The following is a 22,443-nucleotide window of genomic DNA, read 5'->3' as shown; positions in this document are numbered from 1 at the left end:
CTAATTTTAAATTAAATTTTACCTGCTTTGTCTTATGGATTTACCCCTCAAATTTTTAAACTAGAAAATGAGGGACTTGTTCTATTATTAAAGACAATCGTTCAAACTCGTTCATCTTACCTCCAAAACAATAGGTTCGGTTATGAATAAATAAATATTAATAAATAAATAGAAACATTTCTACATGTTTAAGTTAGGTTAGATTAACTTGTCATGAGCTCTCATGATAAGTTAACCTAACCTTTTCCGGCGAGTATGGTTAGGTGAGGTTAGGCTAGATTAAGTTAGGTTAGATTAGGTTAGGCTAAGTTAGGTTAGGTTAGCCCACGTACGCGTCACTTAGGTTAGCTTAGGTTAGGTGAGAGACAGGCAAAAAGTTAGGTGTTTGATTAGGTTAGGTTAGGTTAGATTAAGTTAGCTTAGATTAAGTTAGGTTAGGTTAGGTTAGGCTAGGTTAGCCTACGTACGCGCACGTACGTAGGCTAACCTAGCCTAACCTAACCTAACCTAACTTAATCTAACCTAACTTAATCTAACCAAACCTAGCCTAAACAAACACCAAACTTTTGTCCTGACTCTTACCTAACCTAAGCTAACCTAAGTGAAGCGTACGTGGGCTAACCTAAGCTAACTTAACCTAACCTAATCTAACCTAACTTAATCTAGCCTAACCTAACCTAACCATACTCACCGGAAAAGGTTAGGTTAACTTATCATGAGAGCTCATGACAAGTTAATCTAACCTAACTTAAATATGTAGAAATGTTTCTATTTATTTATTAATATTTATTTATTCATAAGCGAACCTATTGTTTTGGAGGTAAGATGAACGAGTTTGAACGATTGTCTTTAATAATAGAACAAGTCCCTCATTTTCTAGTTTAAAAATTTGAGGGGTAAATCCATAAGACAAAGCAGGTAAAATTTAATTTAAAATTAGAATAGGACTTTAAATTTTTTTACTCTTTGAGGAAAAACCTGAACTGAAATGGAACCTTTTTATTTTCTTGGAAAAATTAGAAGAGAACTTTGAATGTTTTATGTCATTGAGAAATTAAGAACAGAAGTTGGAGCTTTTTTCATTTTCATTGGTAAAATTCAGAATTGGGCAAACTTTTTTCACTTCTTTAAGAAAATTCAGAAGAGAGCTTCAGCTTTTCTTCACTTCGTTTTGAAAATTTTAAATTGAACTAGAACTTTTTATCTTTCGGGAAAATATTTACATGTATGGTATTTATCTTCTGTGAAAATATTCACAAGTATGGTATTACTTTTTCTATCTTCCACCGAAAAATTAGAATTGAACTTTAAATTTCTTTATGTCTTTGTGAAATAAAGAACTGAAGTGGAAGGTTTTTGTTTTCTCTGGGGAAATTAGAATTGAAGCGTGTTCTTTGGTAAAATTCAGTAGAGAACTTGAACTTTCCTTGACTTCGTTGAGAAAATTTTAAATTGAACTAGAACTTTTTATCTTCCGGGAAAATATTCACATGTATTGTATTTATCTTCTGTGAAAATATTCATGAGTATGGTATTAATTTTTCTATCTCTCAACGAAAAATTTAGAATTGAACTTTAAATTTTTCATGTCTTGGTGAACTTAAAACTAAAGTGGAAGATTTATGTTTTCTCTGGAGAAATTAGAATTGAAGCGTGTTCTTTGGTAAAGTTCAGAAGAGAACTTGAACTTTCCTTGACTTCGTTGAGGAAATTTTAAATTGAACTAGAACTTTTTATCTTCAAGGAAAATATTCACAAGTATGGTATTACTTTTCCTATCTGCCACCGAAAAATTAGAATTGAACTTTAAATTTCTTTATGTCTTTGTGAAATAAAGAACTGAAGTGGAAGATTTTGTTTTCTCTGGAGAAATTAGAATTGTAGCGTGTTCTTTGGTAAAATTCAGAAGAGAACTTGAACTTTCCTTGGCTTCGTTGAGAAAATTTTAAATTGAACTAGAACTTTTTATCTTCCATGAAAATATTCACAAGTATGGTATTACTTTTCCTATCTGACATCGAAAAATTAGAATTGAACTTTAAATTTCTTTATGTCTTTGTGAAATAAAGAACTGAAGTGGAAGATTTTTGTTTTCTCTGGAGCAATTAGAATTGTAGCGTGTTCTTTGGTAAAATTCAGAAGAGAACTTGAACTTTCCTTGGCTTCGTTGAGAAAATTTTAAATTGAACTAGAACTTTTTATCTTCTATGAAAATAATCAAAATCATAGTATAACTTTTCCTATCTGACATCGAAAAATTAGAATTGAACTTTAAATTTCTTTATGTCTTTGTGAAATAAAGAACTGAAGTGGAAGATTTTTGTTTTCTCTGGAGCAATTAGAATTGTAGCGTGTTCTTTGGTAAAATTCAGAAGACAACTTGAACTCTCCTTGGCTTCGTTGAGGAAATTTTAAATTGATCTAGAACTTTTTATCTTCCGTGAAAATATTTCACAAGTAAGGGATTGCTTTTCCTATCTGACATCGAAAAATTAGAATTGAACTTTAAATTTTTCATGTCTTGGTGAACTTAAAACTGACGTGGAAGATTTTTGTTTTCTCTGGAGAAATTAGAATTAAAGTGTGTTCTTTGGTAAAATTCAGAAGAACTTGAACTCTCCTTAACTTCGTTAAGAAAATTTTAAATTGAACTAGAACTTTTTATCTTCCGTGAAAATATTTCACAAGTACGGTATTGCCTTTCCTCTCTACCACCGAAAAATTTAGAATTGAACTTAAAATTTTTCATGTCTTTGTGAAATAAAGAACTGAAGTGGAAGATTTTTGTTTTCTGTGGAGCAATTAGAATTGTAGCGTGTTCTTTGGTAAAATTCAGAAGAGAACTTGAACTTTCCTTGGCTTCGTTGAGGAAATTTTAAATTGAACTAGAACTTTTTATCTTCCGTGAAAATATTTCACAAGTACGGTATTGCTTTTCCTATCTGACATCGAAAAATTAGAATTGAACTGTAAATTTCTTTATGTCTTTGTGAAATAAAGAACTGAAGTGGAAGATTTTTGTTTTCTGTGGAGCAATTAGAATTGTAGCGTGTTCTTTGGTAAAATTCAGAAGAGAACTTGAACTTTCCTTGGCTTCGTTGAGAAAATTTAAAAATGAACTAGAACTTTTTATCTTCCGTGAAAATATTTCACAAGTACGGTATTAATTTTTCTATCTCTCAACGAAAAATTAGAATTGAACTTTAAATTTCTCTATGTCTTTGTGAAATAAAGAACTGAAGTGGAAGATTTTTGTTTTCTCTGGAGCAATTAGAATTGTAGCGTGTTCTTTGGTAAAGTTCAGAAGAGAACTTGAACTTTTCTTCGCTTCGTTGAGAAAATTTAAAAATGAACTAGAAATTTTTACCTTCATAGAAAATAATCAAAATCATAGTATAACGTTTCCTATCTGCCATCGAAAAATTAGAATTGAACTTTAAATTTTTCATGTCTTTGTGAAATAAAGAACTGAATTGGAAGATTTTTATTTTCTCTGGAGAAATTAGAATTGTAGCGTGTTCTTTGGTAAAATTCAGAAGAGAACTTGAACTTTTCTTCACTTCGTTGAGAAAATTTTAAATTGAACTAGAACTTTTTATCTTCCATGAAAATATTCACAAGTAATGTATTGCTTTTCATATCTTCCACCGAAAAATTTAGAAATGAAATTAAAATTTTTCATGTCTTTGTGAAATAAAGAACTGAAGTGGAAGATTTTTGTTTTCTCTGGAGAAATTAGAATTGTAGTGTGTTCTTTGGTAAAATTCAGAAGAGAACTTGAATTTTTCTTCACTTCGTTGAGAAAATTTTAAATTGAACTAGAACTTTTTATCTTCCATGAAAATAATCAAAATCATAGTATAACTTTTCCTATCTGACAACCGAAAAATTAGAATTGAACTTTAAATTTCTTTATGTCTTTGTGAAATAAAGAACTGAAGTGGAAGATTTTTACTTTCTCTGGCGAAATTAGAATTGTAGCGTGTTCTTTGGTAAAGTTCAGAAGAGAACTTGAACTTTTCTTCGCTTCGTTGAGAAAATTTAAAAATGAACTAGAACTTTTTACCTTCATAGAAAATAATCAAAATCATAGTATAACGTTTCTTATCTGCCACCGAAAAATTAGAATTGAACTTTAAATTTTTTATGTCTTTGTGAAATAAAGAACTGAATTGGAAGATTTTTATTTTCTCTGGCGAAATTAGAATTGTAGCGTGTTCTTTGGTAAAATTCAGAAGAGAACTTGAACTTTCCTTGACTTCATTGAGAAAATTTTAAATTGAACTAGAACTTTTTATCTTCCATGAAAATATTCACAAGTACGGTATTGCCTTTCCTATCTGCCACCGAAAAATTTAGAATTGAACTTTAAATTTCTTTATGTCTTTGTGAAATAAAAAACTGAAATGGAAGATTTTTGTTTTCTCTGGAGCAATTAGAATTGTAGCGTGTTCTTTGGTAAAGTTCAGAAGAGAACTTGAACTTTTCTTCGCTTCGTTGAGAAAATTTAAAAATGAACTAGAACTTTTTACCTTCATAGAAAATAGTCAAAATCATAGTATAACGTTTCCTATCTGCCATCGAAAAATTAGAATTGAACTTTAAATTTTTCATGTCTTTTTGAAATAAAGAACTGAAGTGGAAGATTTTTATTTTCTCTGGTGAAATTAGAATTGTAGCGTGTTCTTTGGTAAAGTTCAGAAGAGAACTTGAACTTTCCTTGACTTCGTTGAGAAAATTTTAAATTGAACTAGAACTTTTTATCTTCCATGAAAATATTCACAAGTACGGTATTGCCTTTCCTCTCTACCACCGAAAAATTTAGAATTGAACTTTAAATTTTTCATGTCTTTGTGAAATAAAGAACTGAAGTGGAAGATTTTTGTTTTCTCTGGAGCACTTAGAATTGTAGCGTGTTCTTTGGTAAAATTCAGAGGAGAACTTGAATTTTTCTTCACTTCGTTGAGAAAATTTTAAATTGAACTAGAACTTTTTATCTTCCATGAAAATAATCAAAATCATAGTATAACTTTTCCTATCTGACATCGAAAAATTAGAATTGAACTTTAAATTTCTTTATGTCTTTGTGAAATAAAGAACTGAATTGGAAGATTTTTGTTTTCTCTGGAGCAATTAGAATTGTAGCGTGTTCTTTGGTAAAATTCAGAAGAGACCTTGAACTTTCCTTGGCTTCGTTGAGAAAATTGAGTCTGCTAGTAGCATCTCTATCTCTAAAAATTCTTTTTCTTTCATCTCTGACCTTTTTAATAGATATTCTGAACGTTAACGTTCTGACAACCCCTAAAAATAATGAACACTTAACAAAATAATGCATAAAATATTTTTAATGAAATAATGACATGTAGAATATTAATATAAAAATACGTTAAATACATTATTACACATTATTAGTACACTTGCGCGTCACTTTCCGTCAATTCATCTTTATATTCATTGATGATATTGTCTGCTAATGTCCTTTTTATTCTGCCTGCGATTTCACTGTCTATTGTCACATTATTTTTACATAGATGGCAGTTTTGACACATTGACATGATATGATTTATGATGTTGGTGCAGGAGTATGCTTGTCTTCTTCTTGTTCTCTTTAAAATGCTAATACCGGAAAGAGGATGATAGGATTTATCAACAGGTAATGTGTTACCAGAAGCCGTAGCAAGGAGTTGTCCCCGATCATCGACAATTATTTTTAAGTTTGCATTCTCTTTGAGCACTAATTTCTCTGGTAATGTTACTCTTGCATATCCGCCGTTTGCACGATTGAAATTCTTGGGTACACCAAAGGAATTTAACTCCTCACTGTTATGACAACGTATGCATACATTGCCAATAAGATCTCCACTTGCACTCGTTTCATAGTTCAGGTATTTTTCCTTGTCAGCGTTCAACACGACAATGATTTTTTCATGTGCACACACTTTCGTCGAATAATTCATCTTCACTTTTTACAGATATGAATTGTGTGTTGATCCTTCCACTGCGTAAGAAATACTGATTTAATGCATGCAATAAACTCGGTAGTGTCGATAACCTGCCATAGAGTACCAGTGGAAAAGCCGCGTCGTGTCCATGAACAAGCACAGAGTACGATTGGTAGAGCCGTAAGCATATTTCATCTCATTTTAAGATATGTAAAAAGTTAAAAAAATACCATGTTAAAAAATTCTAGATAGTATTTACGAATTGGGGAGGGGACTCTTTGAGGTTGGAAAATGGGTTTAGGAATGACATTATGAATGGAACTTGTTGAGAAAAGATATAATAAAGCCATAAAAAAGTATTAAAAAATGGAGAGGGGGCTCTTTAGGGGGCCCGGGGAGGGCGTTTGGGGGATAACATTTCGAAATTTTACTTTTTAGTTTACTTTTTGCAGCGCATCCCTGCGGCGCCTCCCTACGGCGCAGCCCTGCGGCGCATCCCCTGCGACGCTTCCTCTGACCCGCGGTGCATCCCCCTGCGGCGCATCCCCATGCGGCGCTTTCCTGGCCCGCGGCACTTCTCGGGCCCGGAGGACCTTTGGGGCCTGGGGGCGGGCCGTTGGGGCTCGGGGGGGCCTTGGAGGGCCGACTGGGCGTGTGTGAGCCCGTGGGCCCTGTGAGGACGGGGGCGGGCCTTGGGGGGTCGGGGGGGCCTTTGAGGGCCGAATGGTCCTTTGTGAGCCCGTTGGACCTTTGGGGACCCGGGAGGGTCTTTGGGGGCTCGGGTAGGGCTTTTGGGGACCGGGGAGGGCCTTTGGGGTTCTGGGGAGGGCGTTTGGGGGGTCGGGGGGCCCTTTGGGAGCTTGGGGACCTTTGAGTACCGGGGGCTTCCTTCGGGGTTGGGGTAGGGGGATTGGAACCCTTTGGGGTTGGGGTAGAGGACCTCACAACACTGTTCAAATGAAACTTGTGTATTATAACGACCACCCTCAAATTCTGTTCTAAAACCTTTCCTAAAATCTTCTTTCAAATGTCTCTAACTGTTTCGCCGAAATAGTTCCATAAAATAGCTAAAACGGTTTCTCCAAAATTATCCCAAAACGGAATTTCGGCATGTTCCTTTTGTTTGGCATCCCTGCGCTGGCTTATTTCAATTATTTGGAAACCTTTTCGCGCGCTAAGATCAAAACATTTGCTCGGAAACGGTTCTCTTGTTAGAAGTCCAAATTAATTTCCCTTTCGTGAATCAATTCTCTTTAGAACAATAAATTAATTCCCCTTTCGTGTCAATCAATCAATCATGACGTCATCTGTCAGACTTTAAACTTTGTCTCGGAGACAATTCTCTTTGGAAATGTATCAAAGACATTAATTAACTTGACGTCATCTGTCGGACATTCCCTGGAAATAATTTGATTAATGACTGTCAGCACAGGTGTTCCAAATTCCTGGACGGCATAACATTCGCTGAGAGCGTTCCAAAAACACACCTGGAGAAAGAGGTCATTGACCCCATTCTCCCTAATGACTCTATGCCCATATAAGGAGCCCTGATCGGAGATATTATGGCATCTCTACTGACATTTGATTATGAAATTTGGCGCTTCGCATTGATATTTCAGTTCCAAAGTCTTATCAATTTTTTCTCAAAGAGAAATTACGTGGTGGGTGTGAATATAGACTTGCAGCTAAACTAAATATAGTTACTTCTTTTTTTATATATATCTTTATTGTTACTGGTTTGATTTTTATTTTCTGTTGTACTGAGGAGCTCATTAAGGAGATAATCAAACACAAGTATTTTAAAATTTTGCCCATTTGTTCAAAAAAGGTATAATTGTAAACAAATTTTGCGGCAAATTTCAAATGGTCCCGCCACTTTGTGGATCCCTCTCCACTATGGAATTCTGGCTGTTTCCCTGTTGCAGTATTGATTAGAAGTTAGCACTAGAAATTTAAATATTTTCACAAATTTAATCAACCCCCGCCCCCTTTTTTAAAACCCTACATAAGCCAATGAGGTAAGCCATACTTGTGAGATGGGACAGTAGCAAACCACTTCGCCGGATCACCCCGTTTCTTTCTGCTTTCGCAATTACGAATAATACAAATTCGCACCATTATTCAATGACTGACAATGACTGACCCGCTAATGACAGAGTACATGTGAGGAGCTGTTTTATACGTGCCGAGGATGTAGTGCCAAAAATCACTAAGCCTTGATCTTACTGTTATATTATTTATATACAGTGATTTACACTTTCAATAATTGTTCAATAGTTCTTGCAATATCTGAGGATGATATTTAAATGTATATACGATTGTGAGCATGAATTATGTTTACGTGAGTGCACATACGTGTGAGCATGAATTATGTTTATGTGAGTGCACATAGTATACCTGGTAAGATTGCAGAAGGGTAGATGTTCCAAAATCCTCTCCATGTTATTACTGACCCAGCATAAGCAAATAAAGTGAGACAGTTCAAAACCATTATTCTTCTTCCTCCTTTCGAGATTTCAGCCAATGAAGAAATGGGCCATTGCAGAAATATTGCTGAGATAGAAATGCTGTATCCAATGACCTAAAAAAAAATGCACAGAAAATTTTGTAATTTTCTAACTAAAAGAGAGCTAATTAAGAGCCTTTTTAATAGCTCTTAAATTAATAGCTAAAACCAAATTAAAACAGGGCTATTACTTTCCTGTATTTCCGTATTAAAAAGGGAATTTTATTTGCATTAAGACTTTTTTTTATTATTATTATAAACAGTCAAATTGGTTCAGCCACTCAAATTATTCCCTAAGTCTCCGGAAAACAGACTTAGATTAAATCAAAATACACTTAATTAATTAAAAAACTTAAAATATGCAATAACGTACTTGAATTAAAAAATTTCTGCCTAATAAGAAATCGAACAGAGGATTTTTATTATGTTCTCATCAATGTTCTTATATCAGCGATCACAACAAAAAGCACTTTCATTTCCAAAATAAAGGCCTGAGAAGCAAGACCAATGTCTACAGATGTGTAAAAAAAAAGAAAAAAAAGTCAAAATATGCAAGATCTTAGCAGATTGATTCGGCAAAAATATAGGCCTAATGTGATAATGTTCTATAATTGGAAATATTGTGCAAGGACTACAGGCAAATCCCATTGCTACGAATTTTAGATTTACTGTAATGTATTATGGTCTGCTTGAAGAAGTTGAAAATCCCTCCATAAGGGAAGAAAAGTATGTTTTTCTTTTACATTTATATTTCAATAGCAAAAAAAAAAAATCAAAGGTGTATGAAACGAAGAATCTCACCTATTTTCACTATATAATCGTCTTAAAAAAGAAAAAAACCTGAGTCATGTTAAGGTCACATGAAGAGGGCAATGGGATAGCTGCACCCTGGATGACACAAATCTTACTTTGCATAATTAGTAAGCATGGGCGCCCATAAGGGGGGGGGGGCTGGCTGAATGACTCTGCCTTATATTTGTATTAATTTAAAAAAACTTTTTCCAATTTCAGTTTAATATACTTATACTGATATTTATTTCTTAAAGTCTTAAAGTTTTGCATTTATTTAAGTAAAAAACGTGAAAACGTTTAAGCGTATTTTGTTTTCAGTAAAGCGCAAATGTTCTGGTCTGGATTGTCAGTGACCCTGGATTGTCCATGGATTGTCCGTTTAATATACATTTACTGATATTTATCCCTTAAAGTCTTAATTTTTTTCTGTTTATTTAGGTAAAAAAAAGTGAAAACTTTTAAACGTATTTTATTTTCAGTAAAGTGCAAATTATATTCTGGTCTTGGGAAGGCATGGGGGTTATCAGCCTTATTACTGTTAATTTTCGCTCGTTTCGAGTTCGACTCGGTTATTTATTCTAATTTATGTCCGTTTTGAGTTTTATTTATTTATTGATAGTGATTTGGGGTAATTTTACGCTTGGACGATTACTTGACGTCATTTCTACCCATTTTTGGCTTAATGGAGCTCTTTGCTTTTCTTTGAAAAACTTACCTTGTGGAAAAAGTTTTTTTAAATTAATTTGTGTTACTTTTTTATTGACATAGTCATTTTCATGAAAAAAAAAATTATATCTTTTTGGTCATTTTTATTATAAGAATTCATAGTTTAGCTTGCTATTTGTATGTGGGAGAAACTTTTTCAACAATTTTTAATCCTGACACAAATATTATTTTTTAATTTAATTTTATACCTCCTCAAGTTGACCTGAAAAAAAAAAACTTAATATCATTTTCAAGAAATTCTATCTATGCTGTTTGACAACCTGGATACACTTACAGTCTATTTATTTATCAAACAGTTCGTGGTAACGAACTGTAAGTAAGGAGCAACCCGGCTCAATGGTAACCGAAACTCTAAAAAGCAGAATTTTGGTACCAATAGATACTACAAAAGAATCAAGTTTTTATTCCAAATTAAAAAATATAAATTTCATCAGGTTTAATCTTACCCATCAAAAGGTACGCTCCTGAGAAAATTTGGCTAATTTTCGAATAAAGGAAGAAAGACCCTCTAAAAGTTATAGAACCTTAATGAAATTCACACCATCATATTCAGAGTATCAGAGAACCCTACTGTAGAGGTTTCAAGCTCCTATCTACAAAAATGTGGAATTTTGCATTTTTTGCCAGAAGAAAGATCACGGGTGCGTGTTTATTTGTTTGTTTTTTTTTTCCCCAGGGGTAATCGTACCGACCCAGTGGTCCTATAATATCGTGGGAGGACTCTTTGGAACGGAAATTAAAAGTTCTAGTGCCCTTTTTAAGTGACCAAAAAAATGGAGGGCAACTAGGCCCCCTCCCACGCTCATTTTTTTATCAAAGTCACCCAATTAAAATTTTGAGATAGCCATTTTGTCAGCATAGTCGAAAATCTAATAAATATGTCTTTTACGATTACTTAATCCCCCACAGTTCCAAGGGGAAGGGCTGCAAGTTATGAACTTTGCCCATTGCTTACATATTGTATTGGTTATTGGGAAGTATACAGACATTTTCAGGAAGAATTTTTTTCTGGTGGGGGGGGGATGGAAGAGGGGGTTACTCGGAATACTATTTCCTTGGATGATGCGTCTTCGGGGCAACGAGCATGTCTAGGAAGGGGGCGCCGTATTTCCAAGTATTATTTAAAAAACGATGAGTTATTAAATTTTAAAAAAAACAAGTTCTTTCAACCAAATGTAAGAAGCAACATTAAAACTTGAAACGAACAGATATTATTACGTATATGAGGGGGTTCTCCCCCAAGTCAATACCTCGCTCTTTACGCTACAGTTTTTTTTAGTGCTTTCAAAGAGCTATCTATTCCAATTAAACGGCCTTTGTGATTCAGGGGTTTGTGGATTAAAAAATGTTTTAACTTTTAACGTAAAGAGCAAGGTATTGACTAAGGGGAGAACCCCATCATATACGTAATAAAAAAAAATAATAATAAAAAAACAAGCGATACGGCTCAATAGTAAGCGATACTTTTAAAAACGGAACTTTGATGTCAATAAATGTATGAAAAGAATGGGCTTATAATGCTGATTCTAAATATATGAATTTTATTAAGTTTAGTATTACTCATCAAAGGCTACGAGCCTGAGAAAACTTACCTGATTTTTTAAAGAGGGGGGAAACATCCACTAAAAGTGAAAAAATTTTAATGAAAATCACACCGTCAGATTCAGCGTATCAGAAAACCCTATAACATAGGTTTCAAGCTCATATCTGCAAAAATCTGCAACTTTTTATTTTTTGCCAGAAGAAAAATATACGACTATAGAAGTTCGTTACGTAAGTGATTTTGTAAATTACGTCAGAACCAAATTTAGAGACAGCCATTTAGCAAAAGAAAAGTAAAAATTTTTATGCAAATTTTGTTTACTTATTCAATGACGGCGAGCCAAAATAAAAGCTGCATTAACTAAAAAACGATCAGACATTAAATTAAAAAAACAAGATTTTTCAACTGAAAGTAAGAAGCAACATCAAAATTTAAAACGAACAGAAATTATTCCGTGTATGAAAGGGGCTGTCCCCTCCTCAACGCCTCGCTCTTTACGCTAAAGTTTGACTCTGTCTCACAACTTTATTTTTTAAAATAATAAAAAACTTTAGCGTAAAGAGCGAGGCGTTGAGGAGGGGACAGCCCCTTTCATACACGGAATAATTTCTGTTCGTTTTAAGTTATAATGTCGCTCCTTACTTTCAGTTTAAAAAACTTGTTTTTTTTATTTAATTTAAATTGTAAGAGCAGAATTAGTAACAGTAGTAGCCCCGAAAGCTTCAACTTAATACCCTCAGTTGTTATCGATATATTGCTGAAGTGTCTTATTGGCAACCGCAAACCCAATGCTTTTTGATTTAGTTTAAAGTAGCATTTAGTTATAAAGCATAATGAACCAATTGCATAATTGTGGGGGTTTGACATGCCCAATATTCCTAAAGATATAGTAGCTGGACCGTTCTATTATGCTCAGAAAAGTAGTTGTCTCAAAATCTTGACTGGAGGTGTTTGGGAAATAAATCGGCTTGAGAGACGGGATGATTGCCTTCCAATCTCTTTCAAACAGTTCGTGGTAACGAACTGTAAGTAAGGAGCGACCCGGCTCAATGGTAACCGAAACTCTAGAAAACGGGTTTTTGATACCAATAGATATATCAAAAGAATCAGATTTCAATGCTGATTTCAAATATATAACTTTCCTTAAGTTTAGTGCTACCCATCAAAAGTTACGTTCCTGAGAAAATTTGGCTGATTTTCAAAAAAAGGGGCAAACACCCCCTAAAAGTTATAGAACCTTAATGAAAATCACACCGTCATATTCAGTGTATAAGATAACCCTACTGTAGAGGTTTCAAGCTCCTATCTACAAAAATGTGGAATTTCGTATTTTTTTGCCAGAAGAAAGATCACGGATGGGTGTTTATTTGTTTTTTTTTTTTCCCAGGGGTCATCATAGCAATCAAGTAGTCCTAGAATATCGTGGGGGGCTCATTCGAACGGAAACTAGAAGTTCTAGTGCCCTTTTCAAGTGACCAAAAAAAATGGAGGGCAACTAGGCCCCCTCCCACGCTTATTTTTTTCCCAAAGTCACCCGATAAAAAATTTTGAGATATCCATTTTGTTCAACATGGTCGAAAATATGATAAATATGTCTTTTAGGGTGACTTGATCGCCCGAAGTACCCAGAGGGAGGGCTAAAGGTTATGAACTTTACCCAATATTAACATATAGTATTGGTTATTGGGAAGTATACATAAGTTTTCAGGAGGTTTTTTTCTGGTAGTGGGAGGGAAGGGTGGGTCGGTGGTTATGTTGGAGGATCTGTTCATGAAGGAAGTTTTCATGGGGGAAGGGAAATTGCCATGAAGGGGGCGCCGGACTTGCCAGCATTATTTATTGGTTATTGGGAAGTATACAACCATTTTCAGGAAGGATTTTTTCTGGGGGGGGGGCTAGAGGAGGGGGTTACTCTGGAGAATATGTACGTGGAGGATGTTTCTTTGGGGTAAGGGACATTTCTATGAAAGGGCGCCGGATTTCCAAGCATTATTTAAAAAACGATCAGAAATTAAATAAAAAAAACAAGTTTTTTCAACTAAAATATAAGAAGAAATATTAGAACTTAAAACGAACAGCAATTATAACGTATGTGAGGGGGGTCTCCCCCAAGTCAATACCTCGCTCTTTACGCTACAGTTTTTTTTAGTGCTTTCAAAAGAGCTATCTATTCTAATTAAACGGCCTTTGTGATTCAGGGGTTTGTGAATCAAATTTTTTTTTTATTTTTTAACGTAAAGAGCGTGGTATTGACTAAGGGGAGAACCCCTTCACATACGTAATAACATATACGTAATAAAAAAAACAATAAAAAAACAAGCGATACGGCTCAATAGTAATCGAAACTTTTAAAAACGGAATTTTGATGTCAATAAATGTATCAAAAGAATGTGTTTATAATGCTGATCCTAAATATATAAATTTTATTAAGTTTAGTATTACTCATCAAAGCCTACGAGCCTGAGAAAATTTACTCGATTTTTTAAAGAGGGGGAAACATCCCCTACAAGTGAAAGAATTTTAATGAAAATCACACCGTCAGATTCAGCGTATCAGAAAACCCTATTACATAGGTTTCAAGCTCATATCTGCAAAAATCTGCAACTTTGTATTTTTTGCCAGAAGAAAAATATACGAATATAGAAGTTAGTTACGTAAGTTAATTTGTAAAGACATCCATTTAGCAAAAGAAAAGTAAAATTTTGATGCAAATAAAAGATGCATTAACTAAAAAACGATCAGAAATTAAATAAAAAAAACAAGTTTTTAAACTGAAAGTAAGGAGCGACATTAAAAATAAGAACTACCATAAATTTGTCCTTATATAAAAGGGGCGGTCCCATCCACACCGCCTCGATATTTACTATAATTTTTGACTCTTTATAAAAAATTATTTTTTTAAAAAAAAAAAAAACTTGAGCGTCAAGCGCGAGGCGGGGAGGCGGGGACAGCCCCTTTCATATACGGAATAATTTCTGTTCGTTTTAAGTTTTAATGTCGCTCCTTACTTTCAGTTTAAAAAACTTGTTTTTTTTTTATTTAATTTACTCCTAGAAAGAACACTAGAACTTTTTATTTTGATTCGACTTAGCTTCTTCAAATGTTTCAACCATTAGTGGTAGCATTAAAAGTAAACACATATTGCCTTCTGGCTAGTTCAAATCCCCACAACATACTTTTAAAGTTCTAACTTAATAACATAAGTTGTTCTTAAGATATTACTTTGTCATCTTTTTGAAAGTCCACATGCTCATAGTTTGTTTTGATTTAGTTTAAAGTAAATATTTCTTAAATTTGATTACTGAAGACATTGTTATATTTTTTTTTTACTATTGGTTGCAAAATGACTATCTCACAATTTCGATCGACTGTGTTTGGGGAAAACAGGATTTTAGGGAAGGGGGGGGGGGCTATTTTCTCTCTATCACGATTGAAACTTAAAATGGAACTGGAACTATACATTTCCAATCAAATGAACCTCCTCTAAAGTTCACACGACCACCCCTTCATAAAAACCTTAGATACCCCCGGGGTATAGCTTACAACCCTCACCCCCATACTCTGGGGAATTGTGTCAACCCCAAAGACCGTATTATGAGATATTTAGACTATGTCTGAACGCATGGCTATCTCAAAATTTCTATCGGATGCATTTGAGGAAAATATGACGTGGGGGCGGGGTACAGCTGCCTTCCGATAAATTTAAATCTTAACCATGACACTTAAACTTCCAATTTCCAATCCAATGAGTCCCCTCCGAAGTTTATACTACCACCGTTTCCATAAGAATCGTATATGCCCTCGGGGCATAGCTTACAACCCTTGCCCAGACGAATGAGGGGGGTCTCATCCTCAAAGACATAATATCTGGACCTTTAAACTACGTCAAACAAAATAACTATCTCGAAATTTTCTTTGGAACTGTTTGGGGAAATGATGAGCGTGGGGGGGATATTTGCCCTCCAATCACATTTGACTATTAAAGAGGGCACTAACCCTTTCAATTTTCAACCAAATGGGTCCTTTTCGAAGTGTCGACGATAACAAATGGCCATCTTAAAATTTTTATCAGATGTGTTTTGTGAAAATAAGACGTGTGTGTGTCGGGGGGGGGGGAGGGTATTGACCCTCTGTTCACTTGGACTCTTATAAAGAGCCCCATAACTTCCGATTACCAATCCAGTGAGCCCTTTCCGAAGTTTATACGACCACTATTTCTATAAAAACCTTATATACCCCAAGGGCGTAAATTATAACCCTTGCCCTGAGGGCTATGGGGGTAAGGGGGGGGGTAATCCTTAAAGACATAATTTCTGGACCTTTCAACTATACTGAACAAAATGGATATCACAAGACTCTGATCAGAAGTGTTTGGGAAAATCATTGGTGCAGGGGGGGGGAGGGCTGGTTGACCTCCAATCCCTTTTGACTGTTAAAAGGGCCAGTAGAACTTCTGATTACCAATCAAATAAGCCCCCTCCGAGATTTATGCGACCAAACTTTCTATAAAAAACCTTATATCCCCCAGGGCATAACATACAACCCTTGCCCTGAGGGTTGTGGGGAGGGGGGCTGTCATCCTCAAAGTCACAATTTCCTGACCTCTAAACTAGGCTGAACAAAATAGTTATCTAAAAATTTTGATCGGATGTGTTTTAAAAAGTGATTGACGTGGGGGAGGGAGGGGGGCTGGTTGCCCTCCATGAGCTCTCTTTGAAGTTTCTATGACATTAAGTTCTATAAGAAGTGCCCTGATCTAAAAAAAAAAATAATATATTGTGCCCAAATCACTCTTTGCTTAGGCAGTGCTATCGCACTGCCTATGATATTTTGTCTTGAGATTTTGATTATACAGCATTGGAAGTGCCGAACAGACCAGGTAAGCCCCCCCCCCTAAAATTCAGCCTATGGGCACCTATGTTAGTAAGTGTCTGGAGCATCTACCAAATTATATGAGATTATACTACGAAGAATTATTATTTTGTGTTTGGCGGAAGGGGGCAAAACGTTCTACCTCCGATTCTCACAAAATAGTGCATACTATAGGTATTTTTTTCCTGTCGCCTAAAAGGATCTTTGGCTCGTCTTAAATGAAGTAACTATTTTGTCAAGCCAAGTAAAATTACCTCTTTCTGACAGCGTTAAGTCTTTTGATATGCCTCGTGGATAAATGTTTGCAGTGATTCAGTAATCTCAAGTCCGTGTAAAAAAAAAAAAAAAATCCATTTTAGTATAGAGTTAGTATATTTTAGAACATTTCTTTAGCATAAAGTTAGTATATTTGCACATTTTAGTACATGAAACGTAGTTGCTTCTTCTTCTTTCTTTGAAGAACTAACCACCTCCTTAGGAATGATGATCAGATTTTATACTTGAAAAATACTATGGTTTTATGTGTTTAAAAAAAGATAGGCTTAATGCAGGTTTATCTATACGACATTAAATAATTTCTTTTTCCATTTTTCGAAAGCTTCATTCTCAGCACTCTTCTTCTAGGTCAGATAATGTTGCTGGAATTCTATTTTATTTTGAAAACGTATTTAATATAGTATGTTCAACTTACCACTGAAAAGTGTGCTGACACTTCCAAGTTGTCTGGTAGGAGTGCAACGTCTAACAAGCAGAACGTTCCTCTCCAAAGAAATACAATAAGATATCCAACAATAACTATCCCAAAAATTGCATCGCAGAAGCAAACTTTCAAATTATTTCGAGCCTGCAATTTAAGCCGATCAGAAATCGAAAATTAATAGGGTAAGTAATCACTTCCGGACACAACCAGTTACATTTATCTGAGTTTTATTCACATTACTCGGCTATTTTTTTCCAAGCACCAAAGTTTGTCGGGTAAGCGACTGTTTACATTACAGTCAATTGATAAAAAACAAACGAATTCTAGACAAAACGACCTGATGCTGGTTGGCATACTCAAATATTTTGATAGACGAGTTCATGCATTGTGATATTGTTTCCGATATTAGTGAAATTATTTCTCTTATGTTAATATTGTGCATTGTATCGTAATATCGCAATTGCAATGTGTATTATATTGTGACATTGTTTTTCATGTTTGTGATACTATGCAGTTTGTACTAATATTTTGTGCTGAATTGTTTGTACTAATATTGATGATGTTGATATTGCTTAATTGTATAGCTAGTGAAATTTTGTAGTTTATGAAATTTAAGAGCAATAAATAAAAAATACATTCTCAGATTTCCTTCTCTCCTTCTCTCTATACCCCAACTTGTTTGTAGAAAAATCATTCTGTTTTAAATTATTAATAATTACTTATGTCTGAGAGATTTATATACAATATTTCCTTGATTTTGCACATATATTAAAAAGAGAAGGTTGATTCTAAATGTCGCATGAGTCTACTAAACTTATGACGAGAAATTAAAGCATTAATTGCTTTTAGAAATTAAAGCAGTGGCGCCAACTTGAAAAAAGAAGAAAGAAAATGTTGGGAGGGCTCATACTGTGGGTCTTGTCAGAACTTTTTTATATTTTAGAAGAAAAACAGTGAGTTTTACAGGTTTTTTGAAGCATTTTAGAGTCATATGATCAACATTAGAACCCCAAAACTCGACTCTTGGTAACTCAAGATTCCGAAAAACTCGAAAAGCCTTACAAATAGGGTTGATTAAATAAAACAATATCTTAATCGTTTTAATACAGTTGATAAAGCTAATACAGCATGCCTAATACTGTCAGTCAACAAGTAGATAAATATCCAGGTTTAATTGAGTCTTAGAAAATCAAAATATTTAAGTATTTGAAAATAACGTATATAGCACTATAGTAAATATAATACTAAACTAATACTAATATTTAAAACTGAAAAGCTAACATTCTGTATGTATTTAATTGTCTATACTATAAAGTTTTAAAATTGCTCTAAATACCATTGTTAGGACTAGACTAAAACATTCCGTATGTATTTAATTGTCTATACTATAAAGGTTTAAAATTGCTCTAAATACCATTATTAGGGCTAGACTACCTTTAGAAAGGTGGAAATGTCGACCGTCTGACAGGATTGCTGAATATGAAGCAGTTGATGACTTGTCGGACATCCAATTCACCCAAAGCACCTCGTTGGGTATGCCAAACAGCCAAGTTGTTCAATTGCTTCGGTCCCATTGTTGATTGAAGATATGATTTCAGACGTCTAAGGGTACTAAGCGGGTGCTACTGTGCTGTTGATCTGACGATTGGAACTGCACGGAGAAGCTGAATACGCTTCATTACTTCACATAATATTCCTCCCACTACATGCTCTTGTGCAATGCACTTTCTTACTTCATATACATTTCTTAAGATCGGTTGTGCTTTATTAGCACTATTGGCCAACAAAGTCAAGTGTAAGCGTGGTCTTTCAAATTCTAGGTCATTCTTGAAAAACTAAGTTGATTTTTCAATATTTGTTTCACCTTTGCTTAGTTATGGTTAAAATCATTGTTCAACATTCAGGAATCTCTACCCCCACCCGAATCAACACTCCTTGATAACTTAACCTTGACCTCCGAAGCCATTCCCGATTTGGACAATACATTCGAAGAAGCCAAGATGTAGGTATATCCTCCCCCCAAACGCACCCACCAACAAACTTATCAGAACAAGTTAGAACCCCGAACACAGTTATCAGAAGACAGAACAAGTTGGAACCAGTTTACTAACATCAAATGCGGTACCAGCAGTCTTTTCTTTCCTTTTTCACGGGTCTGTTTAACAGTGTAAGGGGGCCTTATTTTGTGTAAAATTCGTACCTCAATATTATTAAAGCTTGGAATTCCCTTTACCTTCATAGATCAGAAATATATCAACAATTTCAAATTCGCTTGAATTAGGAGATAGCTTCTCTTCGCGTAAATAGTCATAAGTCTTTTAGTGACACTCTTTGTCCAAGAATTAAACAAACTTGATATGAACCCTTGATATGTTAAGACCTAATTTATACCAGTTTCGCAAGGCCTTGAAAGACTGGAAAAGAAACTACTTTTAACAAAAAGTGGTTGATTGGCTAGGAGGGAGGGAAGGTCACTAAACCGATCAAGTAGCAAAAAGAATATAAATTAAGGATGAGAGACAAATCGGGGTAGTTTTGCCTCGGAAACAAGGTAGTCTTTTTTTGGATCAAACAAAGAGTAAGTGTTTTACTTTGTAATTACGATAAACTACCACTGCCTGTCTGAAGTTCCCATTGGAGATAAAAGTTTGAAGATAAAAGTTAAAATAAGAAGAAAACCTCTAAAGATTTCTGTCACTTGGAAATAACTTTAATACGTATAGAAGAGAAATTGATAACAACTAGTGCTGAAATCTGAGTTGATGATTTTGGGCTTATAGTTTCGGTAGTATTTCCACTTAGACAAGGCTTGAGCCATTTGGATAAAACAGAATTTTAAGGGTAGAATAAGCCAAATTAAATTTCTTCCCAGGAATTTGAGCTTTGAATAACTGGGGGTTTAAAGAGGAAAGGAAACATTAACCAAGAAGAGAAGGCTAGGAGAGTCATTTTTGCTTCCCCTTTTCAGCCTAGAGTCCCCTGAGGCTTAGCTTGAATTTATAGATCACTTATATCCAAAAATTAGAATTATTGTCCAATAACATTAATTACCCCCCCCCCCCCCTTTGAGCAATCTTCAGACGTTTATACGAAGAGGAACACAGTTCTCGTTTTAATCATTCTTTCATTTCGTTAACCCCGTACTGCATGTTTATACAAAGGTGACCTTAATGTTTAAACAGGTAGGTTAGGGGAAAAAGGCACATTATTGTCAGATTAAGAATTTCTAAACCGTTATGTCCATATATTTTCAATTAAGTTATCCTTGCTAAAGTTAAAGCTTAGTGAAGATCAAAGGAATACACAGCCCTTTTAAGAAATAATAAGAGAATCCCTTGGTTTGGGTTAATGAAACTTGAATTAAAAGCAAGTACAGTTATTCTTAGCTTAGCTCAACAATAGCTTGAACTAAAGGATTTTAATAGCCCAGAACTCAAGCCTTGACTAGCTGTTCAAGTGTAACCTTTTTAAGTAGAAACAATCGTTTGCCTAGTATTAACTTATTCTTTTCTTTTCGCTAAACATTGGTGGATTGAACAAGTAGATCATTAGACCTTAGACCTAGAAGAGGTTTGGAAATATTCAACATAAACAGAATTAGAATATTTTTCTTTTTATCTTCTTTTGTGAATAAAATCAGTTGTCACTGAATTCCGAGTACCGATTTCTTACCCAACGCCTCAGTTTGTATCACGCTACCAAATTTATTTGCCCTGTAAGTAAGGGGCAACCTTACAACTGGTCGCAGCGGTACTCAGGTAGGGTACAACTGGTCGCAGCGGTACTCAGGCTCGGTACAACTGCTCGCAGCGGTACTCGTGTTCGGTACAACTGGTCGCAGCGGTACTCAGGTTCGGTACAACTGGTGGCAGCGGTACTCAGGGTACAACTGGTCGCAGCGGTACTCAAGTTCGGTACAACTTTCGTTTAAGTGGGGGAGGATTAATTAAATTTCTATAATTCGGTACAATTTAGTCCTGTTCCTCACAAGAAAGTGTGTGTTCAGTTTTCCAAACCTATCCAAGACAGAAAAGTTTGCAAAAGTGTTCATTAATCAAAATTTTAACCTAAAAGGGAAGCTCAGACAGACTTTTATCTTTTGTCTTCCTAAGATTCTTTCTTTTTTCTCCTTTTCTTTCTCTTTGCTACAAGTTTTAGTATCTGAATCGTCTGTAATTTACTTAAATAGGGTCATAGGTTAATCATCCTCAAGAGTGTGTAATTATAATACTAAACTTGAGGGTAAATTTAAATCAAGGTACTGAGAAAAATCTCATACAATTTATAAATAGACCCATTTTAGCGACTTAAAATGCTATACGGGATCAAAACGTTTCCAACGCTAAGAATTGAAAAGGATAGAACCATCATGAGTTCCAATGAAAACAAAATTAAAGAGTTAGAAATTGCACTACAACAAGCGCAGTCTAGAATAAATGCTCTAGAAGGGCAATATGGAGGTGAAAAAGTCACAAGTAGGATTCAAAGTCTATTCGTGGAGCAAGTGCCTCCCATATCGATACAGACATATACAAATTAAATCAATTCATGGATTACCGCATTTAAACAAATACAGATGAGTTTAGAAAAAAATGACAGTGCTCGTATTAATCAAGCTATTTCTTATAAAGGGGAGAAATACAAAGATTCACAACGAGTCTCGACATTCCTTAAATGAAAGATATGTCAAGATCAAATAGGCATAATTAGTCCCGGTACAGATTTAGTAAAAGAAAAAACTCTCTCATCATCTGCTGGATTTCTGTGGTTCAACATAGACAGTCGAACTTTGAAAACCTCCAATTTAGATCCACTGTAGAAAAATTGTACACAAAGCACACTATTGTTTAGCTAAAACACCTATACATCAGCCCAAGGCAAAACATTAAAGCAAATTTTCTGAAGGTACTCCGGCTTCCGAGCACTGGTGAGGGACCAACCGGAAGGCAGAGGTGGAAATTCCGTAGTTTTTTAGTAGGTTAACCGTTAGGAATAGACTTAATGTGACTAGGAGTCACGGATATGTCATGACAGGGAGTCATATACTTCAGAGGGAGGTTGAGAGGACCCCTCTCAAGCACACAAAAATGGGGCGCGTTCACCTCTTAAGGATGCAGGAAAAAGTTCCATATACCTCTCAATGTTTCAAGAAATAGTTGTGTCTACCCCTTAAGGAAGCAAAAAAAGGTTAGCAGCTATAGAGCATCGAATAAAGCTTTTATCCCAACACGCAAAGGCGACAAATGTATATACTAGAGACATTAATGACGGATAACACAAAACGAAACAAACGGAATCTATTACTACTTTGGGGACAAAATAGGGTGGGTCGCAAGACTAACAACGGAAGAAAATATAGAGA

General features: G+C 34.9%; 1 protein-coding gene across 1 annotated transcript in view; it reads right to left on the bottom strand.

Moving 5' to 3' along the window:
- LOC148949234 (uncharacterized) overlaps positions 1-22,443 on the bottom strand; it is a 92,527-nt gene that overhangs the window by 15,616 nt on the left and 54,468 nt on the right. The window contains exons 3-4 of the mRNA XM_089092879.1: positions 17,073-17,225; positions 8,340-8,523 (exon numbers count right to left, since the gene is read on the bottom strand). Of these exons, the coding sequence (XP_088949005.1) occupies positions 8,340-8,523; positions 17,073-17,225 (337 nt within the window). The remainder of the gene's footprint in view (positions 1-8,339; positions 8,524-17,072; positions 17,226-22,443) is intronic.

This window comes from Artemia sp. Qi Xiang Cuo, chromosome 8 (genome assembly GCF_049724085.1).
Source record: "Artemia sp. Qi Xiang Cuo chromosome 8, ASM4972408v1, whole genome shotgun sequence".
Lineage (NCBI taxonomy): Eukaryota > Metazoa > Arthropoda > Branchiopoda > Anostraca > Artemiidae > Artemia > Artemia sp. Qi Xiang Cuo.
This window is presented reverse-complemented; position numbering and strand designations above follow the sequence as displayed.